Genomic DNA, 17,066 nt, shown 5'->3' with positions numbered 1-17,066 from the left:
TCCACTCATTGCTCAAATTCTTTCACAGTGCTGAATATTGCGCGCTCACGAATTACAACACACAAAGTGTAGACATTGTGAAAGATTCATTGTGCATAATATTCATTGTGTTATAAGAGCTTCATGAGATTGTGTATGAACTGAGATGTCAGATGCTTTAAGGGAGCTATGTTTGCTTGCATTCTGCTATAGATGCACGCAGCAGCTAATGCTTGCTTTTCTGTTAAGAATAACAGTGGTTTGTGAACATTGATGCTTAGTCTAAAACACATATTTTATCGGCAGCATTTATGCTGGGATCTTGTGGAACTTGCAAGATGTTACAGAACTGTTTAATGTAAATTCAATTGATGTACTGAAAAAAAAAAAAATAGGATACTTTTATGTGGGCTTTTGCAGGCGGGAATGGGACAAAATATGTATGTAGCGGGTGGGAATGGGACAAGATAACATATATTTTTGCGCGAACTGGTGGGAGCGGAACTGAAAAACTCCAGGAGCTGGACTGTTTTAAGAAGTGTAAAGCTGTAACTGTATTTTATAAATCTGATAAAACTAAAGACTCTTCTGTGATATGAAGGATGCAGTACTACTCTATAGGTACTCAAGAAATGAAATGGCCAAATTGTTCCCCGCAATATTTGATATTCTTGCACTGTTTTTCTGCACTACATTACACATTGCACTTTTTGTTGACAAAAGATTTAAAAGTTATGTTTTTAGGGTGATTGGCCCCAACAGCTCTAGTCAATGTCAAAATTATTGAGATGGTCAGTCAAATCAAATTACATGGGGTTTACTATTCAGAGCAGTAGGACACAAATTTCATTGCAAATGAGACTGAAAGAAGTTAATAAAACTTTTAATATTTGACAACCGTTTCATGATAGAAACGACAGACAGTAACATCCAGTAATGCAACTACTCCACTGATTTGAATGGAAAATATATCATTTACTTAATTCATGTAGTACTAACTCATTTTTTTAGGATGTGTAGTGTGAATTTAAAAAAAATTGACAAAGTAACCTTTGTTAAAGATTTGCACGTTGTAGTCTCATTGGGCGCTGAAACAGAAGGCTGAATCATAATGAGGCTATGTCTTGTGTAGTCCTAATACAAGAAATGCATAAAAAATATTAATAAAGCAAGATGCCCTAATGTATGATGTAATGTATGGTTTATTTAGACTGCAAAGGTAAAATTAAAATTGTTGTGACGGGTGTGAACGGTGAGGAGAATTTATGCATCACGTTTTTTGGTAAGAAACACTTTCTCATAGAATACACCTGGTTATTCTCCTTTATAGCTCCTCTGAAAGCTTACTCAGTCATCATTTCCCACAGTGCAAATACAGAAATTAGATGTCCTTCAAGATGACTAACTTTGATATTCTGGTCAATTCAATTCAATTCAATTCAATTCAAGTTTATTTGTATAGCGCTTTTCACAATACAAATCGTTGCAAAGCAGCTGTACAAAAGTTTAGGCTACTACAATATATTTAGTAGCTTATTAGTGGTGAATACTGTATGTTAAGTCGATGTACATATGATATAAATGTTAAAATCAGTAACTGTGTAATCAAACAGATGATGAACACTAATTGCAATGATTATGTGCTGTAATCAAACTTGTAGGAAAATTATGTAGTGCTGTATGTTGTTTCAAGGCTGGCATCATCTGCGGTCCTCTGAGGGGTTGGCATCATCTCTTCTTCTGAATCCAGACTGAATCTTGTGTAAATCCTAGTTACCACGGGATGGAAATCCCGTGGCAGAGACAGAGAAACAAATAGAGAAATAATTAGCGTAGCTGCTGTTCCAACTTCCAACCAAACAAAAATGATGTGTTTAGCCCAAGCTGAAGAATATTAATGTGCATTTGATCAGATGTAACTGAAGTACAACGTTATGAGATACATTATGTGAATGCTTGGCTAAAGAGATGAGTCTTTAATCTAGATTTAAACATAGAGAGTGTGTCTGAACCCCGAACGTTATCAGGAAGGCTATTCCAGAGTTTGGGAGCCAAATGAGAAAAGGCTCTCCCTCCTTTAGTGGACTTTGCTATCCTAGGTACTACTAAAAGTCCAGAGTTTTGCGACCTTAGGGCGCGTGAGGGATTGTAGTGTAGTAGGAGTCTAGTTAGGTATGCAGGAGCTAAACCATTAAGGGCCTTATAGGTAAGAAGTAGTATTTTGTAAGTGATACGGAACCTAATAGGTAGCCAGTGCAGTGACTGTAAAATTGGGGTAATATGATCATATTTTCTTGATCTGGTAAGGACTCTAGCAGCTGCATTTTGGACTACCTGTAGCGTATTTATTGAAGAAGCAGGACAACCACCTAGTAGTGCATTACAATAGTCCAGTCTAGACGTCATGAATGCATGGACTAACTTTTCTGCATCAGAAACAGGTAACATGTTCCGTAGCTTAGCAATGTTTCTAAGATGGAAGAATGCTGTTTTTGTAACATAGGAAATATGATTTTCAAAAGACAGGTTGCTGTCTAATATAACACCCAGATTTTTGACTGTAGAGGAAATAACAGTGCATCCGTCTAGTTGCAAATTGCAGTTTAAGAGATTCTGTGTACTGTTTTTTGGTCCAATAAGTAATATCTCAGTCTTATCTGAATTTAACAGTAGAAAATTATTGGTCATCCAGTCTTTCACATTTTTAACACACTCTGTTAACTTTGCTAAGTTAGTTTCATCTGGTCTTGTTGAAATATATAGTTGAGTATCATCAGCATAACAATGGAAACTAATCCCATATTTCCTAATATTACCGAGGGGTAACATGTAAATTGAAAATAGTAGAGGACCTCCCACCCAGCAAAAACTCGTCGAAATGACGTCGAAAAGACGACAAAGCCAGACGTCTAAACAACGTAAAAATTTGGTTGAAAAGTGAAAGACTAAACGACGTCTTTTTCAGCACGTAGAAAAGACGTCTATAAAATGACGTCCAAATTACGTCTAAATTTGGTTGAAAAGTGAAAGACGAAACGACGTCTTTTTCAGCACGTAGAAAAGACGTCTATAAAATGACGTCCAAATTACGTCTAAATTTGGTTGAAAAGTGAAAGATGAAACGACGTCTTTTTCAGCACTTAGAAAAGACGTCTATAATAAGACGTCCAAATTACGTCTAAATGTGGTTGTAAAGTGAAAGTTAAAAAGACGTCTTTTCCAGGCCTAATTTCAACCGTGAATTCATGATTACATTGTTACATTAATAATTACAGTCAAAATAAGACAATTCACAAGTACCAAAACATTTATTGACATATAGTATTAAATACATCACCTAAAAAAACAAAAAAAACAATCTACTGATCACAAGCCTGCATTTAATCAAACACATTGTAAAAAACTGTAATATTATGAAATATAAGTATAAATATTTGTTTTCTATATAAATACATTTGTAAAAGGTAATTTATTCCTGTGAAATACATTTTCAGCATCATTACTCCAGTCTTCAGTGAAATATGATCGTTCAGATATCATTTTAATATCCTAATTTGCTGCTCAAGAAACATTTCTGATTATTATCAATGTGAACTTTCAAAAGAGCAGTATTTATTTTAAACAGAATTTTCAAAACAATAATCTTTGATTAAATAGAACAATGGCCAATTATAACCACACTGTCATTAATTACTTACCCTCATGTTGCTCCAAACCCATAAGACCCTTTTGTGCAGAAGGCAAATTAATACATTTTTTACATATGCCTTGTATACACAAAAAACAGCAACAATAAAATTAAGTCTTCATTCACAAATAATGTATCTCCAAAACATTTTTCACAAAAGCACCATGAGATGGCCAGCTCTCATGACAACACAACATTGATGCATCATGGTGCTCTTGTAAAAGTGTTATTTTTTTAATAAAAATGCAATGTTTTTTGTGCAGACAAAACATTCACATCACTTAGTTTATCAAATTGAGGTTAAACAACTGTAGTAACATGGATTACTTTAATAATGTCCTTACTACCTTCCTGGGGCTTCAAAATGGTAGTTGCATAAACTGTGAAATGGAGGGACATCAATTTATCAGATTTCTTCTCAGATCTACATTTATGTTTCAAAGATGAATGAAAGTCTTACAGGTTTGGAACAACATGAAGGTGTGATACATTTTTGTTTAACTAATACATTATTAGGTAAATCAGATCTCTCAGGGGCTCAAGTAGATCTCTGCCTAATCTCTGATCTTCTGGTTCTTCTGTTCCTTTCACAAACCCAATCCTGGATCACTGAGCCAAGACAGAAGTTTCCACTTTAAATGCTTCAGCTGGGCCGCTTTTTCTTCAGCATCTAAAGTGAGAAAGAAAACAATATCCAAAATGTAAATGTAAACATAAATAACCAAAATGTCTAAAATGTAAAGTACAGACTTGACTTTTCCCTACTGGTAGGGCATTTTCACCTCAAACAGTTTTAATAAAGTTCAAGCAGTTTTAAGTCAATCAATTTTAAGTATATGTGAGGCTCACTCCTGCTTAAAGGTTTAGTTCACCCAAAAATTTAAATTCTGTCATTAATTATCTACAAATTAAATTAATATTTTGGTTTTAATCCAAGAGCTTTCTGATCCTCATAGATAAATTGTTGAATAAAGTTATTTTTGTTTACTTTGCGCACAGAAGTATTCTCGCAGCTTCATATAATTATGATTGAACCACTTATATCACATTGACTTGTTTTGACTATGTTTTTGGTTCCTTTCTGGGCATTGAAAAATGCATATCCACTATCCAGTAAATATGGGAGGATCAGAAAGCTCTTGGATTAAACCCAAATTATCTTCATTTGTGTTCTGAAGATAAACAAAGGTCTTATGGTTTTGGAACAACATTAGGGTGAGTAATTAATGACAGTATTTTCATTTTTTGGTGAACTAACCTTTTAAGATCACCTGAAATCCCTCAACAGTTCTTCTTCAGAAAAATTAGCATGTAGCACCAATATTGATTCTTCATGGTCTGATTCCGAAAGCCTTTTAAATATATTCATTTTACACCTTAAGCAAGGGACAAGAATGAATGATAATATGAGTACATGAACAAGATGCTTATTTTCTCTATTATAGGTACAGCCATTTAAATTAGAGGCCACCACTGCAATTTAAAATCTGAATAAATGACAAAATATATTATAAATAACAAAAAATAAACAACACAGTTCTTTCTTAGTCGTGTAGACAATAAATGCAGTCATAATCAAAGTAGGCTACCCTTTTAATATTCAAAGTGCAAACAGAGACCGAATCTTTCAAGCATGATACAGAGCTATTAATAGACAACTACACAACTTATTATATTCCACATACTAATAACAAATTCAATATTTTATGTAGCCTAATTTTCGCTCATTGGGGAGTCGCTCTCTAAACGTGGGGTATTAAAATGCGTGCGCGTTTTAATTTTGGTTTCGTTTTAACGATCAAGCGAACTCGGCGGTGCTGAGCGTGGATTCTACAATACAAGAGATTACTTTAACAAAACCTTTTGAAAGAGGCAAAGGACACAAACTGGATTCTGAAAAGTGTGTCCCCAGTGAAAATTACACCCCTGCTTGAGTGCAACTCTGCTGCTGAGTTATCATCTGATGCAAATGTATGCCGCTTTGTACAGTAGCCTATATTGAAACTGAGACGCCAGAATTGTATCCGACAGAATGTGTCAAGTGTTTTATTATATTTAATAGGGCTGGGTAAAAAAATATCGATTCTCCGATTTTAATCGATCTTCAGTTTAACGCAACGAAATCCCCGAATCGATTCTTAATGCGCATGCTTCACGTAAGAGGATTTACAGTCTTTTTATTTTTTTTACAGTAATGTGCATTTTGCAGTTTGTTTACATGGTGTACAATGGATGCACATATTTATGACTTCTTGTTACAGTGTTCATTCAAAATAAAAGTTTTTTTAAAATAAACAACTGTGTGCACCCTATTATTAATGTAGATGTGTATTTCAGTAATAAACTTAAGTAGGAGAGTTTCAGTTACCAGCATTTATATCAAAATATGGATCCCATGTCTGCAAAACTAACATTTTAAATGAAACATTGATAGCTAATTGCTATCGAATCGAATCGAAATCGGATCGAATCGAAACCATAAAAATAAGAATCGAATCGCCAAATTGGTCACAATACCCAGCCCTAATATTTGACGTGTTGCCAGTCTTGAACACGATAAACTTTTTGCAAATATTGCATCGCACGCTGTTGCCGTCAATATTAGCATAATTTAGCAATACTTTTGATCACTTAAACATCGTTTGCGTTAAATTTACGCTTTGCTTTAAAGTGTAGTGTACATTACAGCCTCACATTTGACAAGCTCTGGGCGAGTGGGCGTAACCGCAGTAAACTATTGATTTTCAAGGCAGCCTCGCCGCAGCTAATCACCAGCATTTGATCCGGGCACGTTTCCTAGCTCACTGACCTTGACAAGATTATACCCTTGGATATCGAAATTTGGTACTGAACGAAAATTATTTTTTTGATACTTGATTCGGTCGGTGCTTAAAAAGTATCGAACTCGATACCCAGCCATAAGCTTGGGTATAGAGAATGGGAACCTACGTCACTGTTCATTGCATTCTGGGTAAAATTACTATTTATGTTAATAATTTTTACATAGACTAATAATTGAGGTGACTTTGTTTCCTCATGCACAGACAAATCCAAATGACATCCTGCGGCTCGTGATAATCCATCAATGTCCTAAGACTTGAAACGATCGTTTTTTGCGAGAAACTGAACAGTATTTATATCATTTTTCAGCTTTGATATACAGCAATGTCCAACTCAACTCAGCATCTGGCTCGTTACATATGTACGCGCTCTGGCGTAGTATATGCAAATGCTGGAAGGGAAAATCAGTGAGATGTCAACAGACCCGGATGAGTTTGTGCAAGTAATAATATTTTAGCTTTAAATCGGTTTGAATAGTAAACAATGAGTGTCACGCGACAGATCGCTTCCGGTGTTTGCGTATACTACGCCAGAGCAGGTACACATGTAACGTGCCTGATGCTGAGCACGCGCTTGGGACAGTTGTGTGGACATGGCTGTATATTAAAGGTAAACAATTACATAAAAACTGTTCAGTTTCTCACAAAAACAGATCGTTTTGTGTCTTAGGACATCAATTTATTGTCACAAGCCGCAGGGTGTAATTTGGATTTGTCTATGCATGTTTTTTTTTTTTTACTTTCAAAGGTTTGGTGCCCATCTACTGCCTATATCAAATCACTAACAGACCGCAGCGGTTTGAGTTAAAAATCCTTGTTTGTGTTTGACTGAGGAAACAAAGTCACCTACATCTTGGATGCCCTGGGGCTAAGAAGATAAACATCATATTTTAATTTTTAGGTGAACTATCCCTTTAAAGTTTGTGGTCAGTTTTTAAGTTTTTGAAATAAGTATTTTATGTTCACCAAGAAAACTGCACTTTGATCATAAAAAAAGTAATGTTTCTGATTACAATATATATTGTAAAAATGTCATTTTTTCCGGTTTTGGCAAAGCTGAATTGTCAGCATCATTTCTGAAGGATCGTGTGACACTGAAGATTTGCATAATGGTGCTGAAAAATCACTTTTTAAAACATACTAAATTAGAACACAGTTATTTAAAAATTTTATTTTACAATATTACTGTTTAACTATTTTAATTAAATAATTTAAAAAAAATGCAGCAGTGGTGAGGATAAAAGACTTCTTTCAAATACATGACATATCTGACCCTTAAACTTTTGAATGGCTGTTTTATGTGTGAGGTATTACTTACTAGTCATATGGCTCATCATTTCTAGAGATGTTCTTTGACTGGAGATACACTCCAACTCTGGTGCACTGCCATTAGCATGCGAGAATCTAAGAAGGAACATAAACAATGTCACAGGGCCAACTATACAATGCTAAGTTTATTAGAAATAAGCTATAGCAGAGGTGAAATGCAGAAAATAAAAACAATAATATATAGAATATACAAAAAAAAAAAAAAAAAAGGATTTAATAACAGAATTTACAATTTTAGGTTTACTTATTTAGTAATGCTCATACAGTGCTACTTATGTGTGGATGTTAAATCCCTTTTAAAATAACTATATACATAAAAGTATGTGTGTGTATGTATGTATGTATATATATATATATATATATATATATGTATGTGTGTGTATGTATGTATGTATATATATATATATATATATATAATTTTGCTAAATAAATTAGATGTATGGTAATATAGGCTAAATATTATTAAAGATGCATGAAAGGTTATTTAATAAGCTTTCTCACAACAACTGTGTTTTCTGCATTCCCTTCCAAAAATTTTAAAATCAGCAACTTCTCTTGTGTCATAGAGGGTTTTCTGAAATCACAAAACAATGGTATCAATAAATGTTTACCATGAAACATCAAAACGTGTTTGAAGTACTTTCAGCCCATTTTCACGCCCCATGTAAGCGATGTATCCGATTAACAGTACAGTGAATACTTTTATGTTAAATAAATTAGCTTACTTCCTTTTATACATTGATAAATTGCCAGCAATTACCTTTATTTAAACAAAATCTAAACCCAAACCGCTCATATACATTTAAGAAATAAAAGCCCAAACTTTCATAAACAAGAGTTCAAGTCTAAAGTTAGCATTACGGTTGAGATGCTAACGGACTTTTTCAATCGACACTAAACAATTTCTTTAAAGTAAATATTCAACGGAAGCGTGTCATTTGCATCAAATAAAGTGTCAGGAACACTTTAATGTACTATTTGTGTAATTTTAGACACCAAACTTACCTGAAATTAGTGAAAACAACGGAGAGAGACGGTTTCTCCTGCATGACTGTTGAGTTTCCTCTCCGTTTCCATGGTAACTCCCTCCGTTCCGGTTCAAATGTTAGTGATTGTTCAGAGCGCGCGCTCATTACAGCACGTAAAATCACCCAGAATTCACGTTAATATAATATAATATAATATAATATAATATAATATAATATAGCTTTAGAAATGGTAAACGTGGTGTAGAAATAACATTGAAAATAACGTGGATTAAATGAATATGTTTTTTCGTACACATATGTACACATGTATGATGAACAATTTTTAAGTTTATGCTTTTGTATTTTTTTAAATATGTTTTCAAAATATATTTCAATTTATTTAACACTGCTTTAAATATATGTGAAGATATTACATGTATGGGTGTAATTAATGCGAATTTATTAGGCTATATAAGGGCTGTGGCTTATCTAATGATGTTTTAACTACTGTGATGTGTAATGTTTTTATTTATGCACATAGTCATTTTAATGTAGTGATTTTTAAAAAATAATCAGAAATAGCTGTACTAATGCACAAGCATTTTCAACGAGATATAACCCACTAGAGGGCACTTATTGCTCGATTTCTGCCATAAATCCAAATATACAGTATGTTATATTGTTTGCGAATGTAGATGCTTAATAACAAATAATTTAAGTGCAGGTTTTGCAGTGACACAGAGCTTAAAATGATTTCTACAATAGGCTATTTCTATACTTGCTTCATTTATGTGGCTATAACAGAGGTATGATGTCCGAAATAAACGTGCTCATGCTAAATTTGGCGTGAATTGGACGGAACAAACAAAGCCCAGTTTTCAATGTCAATTTTTGGACTAAATTTGGATCAAATCAGATGGCCCAAACAAATCCCAATTTTAAACGTCGTTTTTTGGGCCAAATTTGGACCAAATTTAGACGGACCAAACAACGACCAATCTTCAACGTCGATTTTTGGGCTAAATTTAGACTTAATTAGACGGACCAAACAAGGACCAATTTTCAACGTCGATTTTTGGGCTAAAAGAAGTCCATGACGGGCCGACTTGATTTAGCCCAAAAAATGACGTCTAAATGACGTCTGGTGCTGGGTGGGCTAGGACAGATCCTTGTGGCACTCCATACTTTACTGGTGATAACTGCGATGACTCCCCGTTTAAATAAACAAAGTGATAGCGATCGGACAGGTATGATCTGAACCATCTTAAAGCCTGCCCTTGAATACCTGTATAGTTTTGTAATCGATCTATGAGTATTTCATGATCTATAGTGTCGAACGCAGCACTAAGATCAAGTAAAACTAGCAATGAGATGCAGCCTTGAACTGACGCAAGTAGCAAGTCGTTTGTGATTTTTACAAGTGCAGTTTCTGTGCTATGATGGGGCCTGAAACCTGACTGAAATTCTTCAAAGATATTATTATTTTGCAAGAAGGAGCACAATTGAGCAGACACAACTTTTTCTAGAATTTTAGACATAAATGGAAGATTAGAAATGGGTCTGTAATTTGCCAGTTCACTAGGGTCTAGCTGTGGTTTCTTAGAGGTTTAATAACTGCCAGTTTGAATGGTTTTGGGACATGACCTAGAGATAACGATGAGTTAACAATATTAAGAAGCGGTACTTCTGCTACAGGTAACAACTCTTTTAGTAATTTAGTGGGTACAGGATCTAATAGGCATGTTGTTGGTAGGGCTGTCCTGATAACCGCAATATCGCAATACCGCGCTATTGACGTGCATAACCGCAGAGGAATGCAACAACCGCATCAACCGCGATATTTGCCTGTTTTCTTTTTTCCTAAGGATTTGCCCTTCTCACTTAATGCCTGTGTGCTGAATATTAAATTAGTAATAAGTTAGTAATGATAACATAATGTGTTTATTATGAGGCTCAGTAGATATGCATTTAACAAGCCTAAACAGACAGCAAATGAGAGAGATCGACTGAGCTTGTGCGATTACCTGCGTCTGTCTTTCAGATCGAGTCAGGTATGTATGTGAAACTAGCTTGTCATGTCCAAGGAAAGTGAAATCTCTGTCTTAACATCGATGCTCTGCTGGTCAGCTGAGCCTTTAAAAGTGGCGATTAAAGTTAAAATGATTTCAACTTCGTGTTTCATTACGTCTCTCTTTGAATAAATAAGCGTTTTTGAACGTGTAGTTGAATGAACGGTTTAAAGACTTACTCAAAGATAGTCTCTTGCCTCCATCTTGTGGCGTAAAAATGAAACTGCACTCACTGACAGCTCGCCTAGAACACGCAGGTGAAATACTGACAGAAAGTCTCTCGTCCAGTCAGACTCGAGGGTGCGCGCTATAACTGTTATATACACGAAGATTTCAGATACAAAGCCTCTAAATATGTCTGACATTTTTCTTCAAAATTAGCATTTCTTTCTGGCTAGGTTTCTATGTAAGTACTGTTTACTTCACTTCATGTATCAACGCGATTTGGTTTCGGTTTACTTCACTTCATGTATCAACGCGATTTGGTTTCGGTTTACTTCACTTCATGTATCAACGCGATTTGGTTTCGGTTTATTGATTTCTGAATATGACTTTACATTGTAACAGCCTACACAAAATTATATATATTTTATATATATATATATATATATATATGGCGGTAATACCGCATACCGCGCTACTGAGCCACTCAAAATTACCGCAAGGGAAATTCCTTAACCGCGACAGCCCTAGTTGTTGGTTTAGATGTGGTGATAAGTTTATTTAATTCTTTCTGTTCTATAGTTGTAAAGCACGGCAGTTTTTCTTCGGGTGTAATGACTAATGTTGAAGTATCAGTTGCTGTAGTATCTATATTAGTTATTGTATTTCTAATGTTGTCTATTTTATCAGTAAAGAAATTCATAAAGACATTACTATTAAACTGTGCAGGAATATTCAGGTCAGGAGGTGTTTGGTTATTTGTTAATCTAGCCACTGTGCTAAATAAAAACCTTGGATTGTTTTGGTTTTTTTCTATGAGTTGGTGGATGTACTCGGCTCTAGCAGCTTTTAAAGCCCGTCTATAGCTGGACATACTGTTTTTCCATGCAATTTTAAAAACTTCTAAGTTAGTTTTTCTCCATTTACGCTCAAGATTACGAGTTTCTTTTTTTAGAGAATGGGTATTACTGTTGTACCATGGCACAGTACGTTTTTCTCTAACCTTTTTTAGCTTGATTGGGGCAACAGCTTCTAATGTAGATAGTGAAGATAGTGCCTATGTTACTAGTCATTTTGTCTAGTTCATGTTTATTTATGGGTGCACAGAGCATTTGAGATAAATCAGGCAGGTTATTTGTGAACCTATCTTTGGTAGCAGGAACAATAGTTCTGCCCAGACGATAGTGTGGAGCTATATAGTTAACATCAGTGATACGCAGCATGCACAATATGAGGAAATGATCGGTAACATCATCGCTTTGAGGTACGATATCTATATCAGTAAGATTAAGTCCGTGCGATATAATTAGATCTAGTGTATGATTAAAACGATGAGTGGGCCCAGTGACATTTTGTTTGACTCCAAAAGAGTTTAACAGGTCAGTAAACGCAAGTCCTAACGCATCATTTGTATTATCAACATGAATGTTAAAATCTCCAACAATTAATGCTTTATCAAAATTAACCAATAGGTCAGAAAGGAAATCTACACATTCTTTTAGGAAATCTGTATACGGCCTTGGAGGTCTATACACCGTAGCCAGAGCAAGAGATAGGAGAGATTTCTTTTGCATATCTGACAGTGTAACATTAAGGGGAAGTACTTCAAATGAATTAAACCTGTACCCTGTTTTCTGAGTAACATTGAAAATATCACTATAAATTGTTGCAACAGCACCGCCACGACCAATTTGACGGGGCTCATGCTTATAACAGTAGTTTGGTGGAGTAGACTCAATCAGACCAATATAATCGTTTGGTTTTAGCCAAGTTTCAGTCAAGCAAAGTACATCAAAACTATTATCTGTGATTATTTCATTTACAATAAGTGCTTTGGGTGCGAGTGATCTAATGTTTAGGAGCCCAAGCTTTAAAAATTGTTTTTGTTCATTTATTGTGCATTTTTCTGGTCTAATCACGATTAGATTTGTTTTAGATCCTGCATTAATTTTTTGTTTTGACCTCACTATTCGAGGAACAGACACAGTCTTTATAGATTGGACAGCACCAATACTATCGTTTAAATGTGCATAACAAAAGCCATCATCGCAACTATTTGAAGATATGCTTACTAGTCAGATGGAGCGCAGCTTCCTGGAGATGTTGTCTGACAGGACTTCTGCTCCGACTCTGCTGGGGTGCAGGCCATCAGCGCGGAAAAGCCTAGGGCGCTCCCAGAAAAGATTCCAATTATTAACAAAGAGCAGTTTCTGTTCTTTACACCATGACAACAACCATTCATTTAGAGCAAAAAGTCTACTGAACCTTTCGTGTGCCTGACGTCGTTCACTCCCGCGTGCAGGACGATCGCACCGATGCTCACATCGTCCTTCAGGATGGCAGGTATCTGTGAAGAGACATCAAGAACGCGAGCACCAGGAAAACAGCGAGTGTGCACTTTACCGTTAGCTAAGTTAGCACCAACGTACCGGACGATGGAGTCTCCGACGATCACAGCGTCGCGTTCTGTCTCGCGGAGGGGAGCGAAGCGGTTCCGGGTGGAGATCTCGAAGACCGGAGGCGGGGAGGTCCTCGCCCGGGGCCTGGCTCGCGTTTTCCGCTGCTGCTGCACCCAGGGTCCGTGGAGTCCCGGCGCCGGAGTGAGCGACATCTGGGAGGATCGCGTCCTGGGTGCGCCGGGCCTGTGCAGAGAATCACACGGGGTAGAGGTTATGGGAGTGTTAGGATCGAGCTGTACACTTACCCGGGCAGATTCGAGTGCGACCTTTCGTTTGCGCAGCTCGATCTGCCTAGCCAGGAGCACCTAGATCTGCTTCTCCACGGCCTCCAGCTCCACCAGCACCGAGTGCAGCTCGAACGTGTCTTCACCTGCACTCAAAGGTAGACACAAATTCGCCATTAAAGCAAGTAACAGTGAGTAAAAAGTTGAAATGTGTGTGAATAGAGAATAAACAATGTATGCAAGATTAGCCGCGACCGCGCTGGCAATGCTAAACGGGCTATAAGCTAGCTTAGTAGCAGACTCGGGAAAGCAAAAATAAAAACTAATGATAACAAGGCGTTCCGATTGTTTTTGTTGTACAACACGACAGGGGGTATATTCACATGTTATGAAAAACAAAAATGATGATATTCTGGTCATGGGCTGGAGGATGAAGAAGCGAGAAATTGAGGAAGCAATAGAGTATTAAAAAAAAACATCCCTAGTTTAAAAAGCATAAATGTTTAATTTTGGCTCTTGTCTTAATTTTAAGTAGTTTTATAAGTTCAAATTTGAAGTGTCTAAAACAGATTTCTGTGTACTTGCTACAACTTTTTGGCTGCAAGAACGTTGCTTGGTAGTCAGTTGTTGTGCGTCCAGTAAAAGTCAGTGGGATTCAATATAACTTTAAACTTTATGAGTGTGTAAATGATTATTTTTTTTCCATTTCTTTAATACTTTGTTGAACTATTTAATATTTTAAACCAGTGATTTCAGAAAGTTAAAAAAAAAAGACAAGAAACATATTAATTCTGGGTGGAATTGACAACTGTCATGCATTCCTACTGTACATTCACCAGGTAAGATTTTTATTTTTATGTGAGGCTGCTGACTAATCCTTTGTTTTCATCTACAGGGTCGACATGTCAAAACAGGACAGCTGGCAGCAATCAAAGTCATGGATGTCACAGAGGTAAGAAAAAGCACACTATATTTTAATATTTCATTATAGTGCTAAATTACTGATCTTTTGCAACTCTGAAATTGTCTGGTATCAGAGTCTGGGCATAGGAAACTGGGTCTAGATTAACAAAAAGAGACAGGTTTTACTGAACTGAAGGATACAGGGATGGAGCCAGTGGGAAAATTGCACTCTGTAGTCAGAATGGTGCTGGATAACCTCTGTCTTATCCTGGTCCTGGCACCCCCACTCTCCATATTTCATACGTCTCTCTGTAACACACCTGATTTAGATTATTAGCTTGTTCTCAATGAAAATCATTTCATTGAGAATTTGGCTGCATTAAAATGCAGAACGTGAACACGGAGAGGCAAGACAATACGACGCAATGATGTCATGAATATGCTAATTAACGTATGACATGAAGTTGGCAACACTGGTTCCAAGCACTGTTCCAATTCAAAGTTCACAAGAACACATACTGAGGAAGTGCTTATATATAAAAGCCAGTCCTCTAATCCTGCTCCTGGAAGGTCAACGTCCTGCAAAGTTTAACTCCAACACACTTGTCTGGAAGTTTCTAGTGAGTCTGGAGACCTTGGGTGCATCTCAGTCAGCTCCCTAGCTTCTGAGCTCGTCAATCAGTAAATTGTGTACACGAGTCCAGGCAATGGTAAAGACTGTTATATAACTGCGCAATGGGATAATGATTACTCAATTTCCGGCAACATGAGTTAAGCACAATTTCAACATACAGCATTGTAAAACTTTGCCGCAGGTATTAATCGGCAACAGAAGGGACCAATATTTTTATTATTATTATTATTTTTTTTATGCACTTTAAACACATTGTTTTGTTACATATATTTGGAACAATTCAGTCTGCCTAGTAATTTGTGTTTATGCTGACATATATTTAAAAAAATGGGGGGTTGTCTTTTCAAATCTTATGTTATTATATTTATTGAGTTCCCTAATTTTTTTGACAGCAAATATTCTAGTGCAGTCTCAACTCCAGTCCTCGGGGCCCACTGCTCTGCACATTTTGTATTTTTCTGAATCTGACAGTGAAACCACTGTTCTAGTGTACTAGAATGATTTTGCAAGTGAGACAGCCTATAAAATGACTCTCCCTTGATTCAGGTGTGTTTAATTAGATTTGGAAATGAACTCTGCAGGACAATGACCCTCCAGGAGCAGGTTTGGACACCCCTGCCAAAAATGAATGGAAGATACCCTACTCCTGGAGTGCTACCTACTTGCAGACTTCAGTTCCAACCCTGCTCCAATACACCTGTCTACCAGGGTTGGAACTTGGAGCAAGGTTGGAACTGAACTTTGCAGGATGGTAGCTGTCTAGGAGCAGGATTGGAGACCTCAGATGTAAATCTTCTGAAGTGACAAATAAAACCTCATTGTGTCTTGTTAGTCATGTTGCTTAGCGTCATCAACACCCAGCTGTCATCAAATAAACAGCCTGGGATGAGGGAATTTAAGAATATTCCCTGCTCCTATCTATTCATCTGTTGTAAATGATGCAAAAAGGAAATGTTTGCCTCTTTTGACCACCTGTCTGAACAGAATTAGCATTAACTACTTTGATCTCTTTGGCGTTTTTTGTTTCATGAAACTTTGTGTCTTTCTGTTGTTGTGTTTGGTTTAGGATGAGGAGGATGAGATTAAACTTGAGATTAACATGCTGAAGAAGTACTCCCACCACAGAAACATTGCAACATACTATGGTGCTTTTATCAAGAAGAGTCCTCCTGGACATGATGACCAGCTATGGGTGGGTATCTGAACATCTTATGTTTTTCACAGCCTCACTATCTATTTAAATAAAGCACATTTTACTGCTGTACTGAAGTATTGGAAATTAGTCAAGTTTGAAGAAGTTTTAAAAGCTTGAACTCTGAAGGATTTAAGGCCATGCAGTCTTTCAGACAGATAGCTGTGTGGTTGCTAGGAGTTTGCAAGTTGTATTTGAAAGACTGTTTGCCTGTGATTCTCCAATGTTCTTATGTTGAGAAATGGCCAGCTCATTTTCCTATACGGATGCTGAATTTGTGTAGCAGCAATAATAAAACATAATAAAATGTTAAAATACAACATTATTAAACGTATAAAGTTTACAGCCTTTTTTATGTTGCTTTGATTTTTTTCTGTCTGTTTCTTTGTCTGTGCAGTTGGTCATGGAGTTTTGTGGTGCTGGCTCCATAACAGACCTTGTTAAGAACACCAAAGGCAACAGTTTGAAAGAGGACTGGATTGCATACATCTCCAGAGAGATTCTGAGAGTCAGTGACAGCAACCGCTCTCCATTTACACCCTTTCTTAGGAATTTCCATTTTCATAGAAACATCTCCAGTCTTTTGTTTCTATTTTACCTTTCTGATGAACTTTCACAT

General features: G+C 36.4%; 1 protein-coding gene and 1 long non-coding RNA gene across 4 annotated transcripts in view; one reads left to right on the top strand and one right to left on the bottom strand.

Annotated features, from left to right (window-relative positions):
• The window catches only part of LOC141336439 (mitogen-activated protein kinase kinase kinase kinase 4-like), a 97,829-nt gene that overhangs the window by 2,299 nt on the left and 78,464 nt on the right, over positions 1-17,066 (top strand). For all 3 annotated transcript variants that reach the window (XM_073842079.1, XM_073842078.1, XM_073842080.1), the window contains exons 3-5: positions 14,614-14,670; positions 16,322-16,447; positions 16,845-16,955. In XM_073842079.1, coding sequence (XP_073698180.1) covers positions 14,614-14,670; positions 16,322-16,447; positions 16,845-16,955 — 294 coding nt within the window. The remainder of the gene's footprint in view (positions 1-14,613; positions 14,671-16,321; positions 16,448-16,844; positions 16,956-17,066) is intronic.
• LOC141336442 (uncharacterized) lies at positions 3,329-8,899 on the bottom strand. Its single transcript, XR_012355709.1, has 4 exons — positions 8,842-8,899; positions 8,338-8,410; positions 7,826-7,911; positions 3,329-4,337 (listed from the first exon to the last, which is right to left on the bottom strand). It is a non-coding gene; the product is annotated as an uncharacterized lncRNA (long non-coding RNA).

Source organism: Garra rufa, chromosome 6 (assembly GCF_049309525.1).
Source record: "Garra rufa chromosome 6, GarRuf1.0, whole genome shotgun sequence".
NCBI lineage: Eukaryota > Metazoa > Chordata > Actinopteri > Cypriniformes > Cyprinidae > Garra > Garra rufa.
The sequence above is the reverse complement of the archived record's forward strand: the minus strand, read 5'-3'. Positions and strand labels throughout refer to the sequence as shown.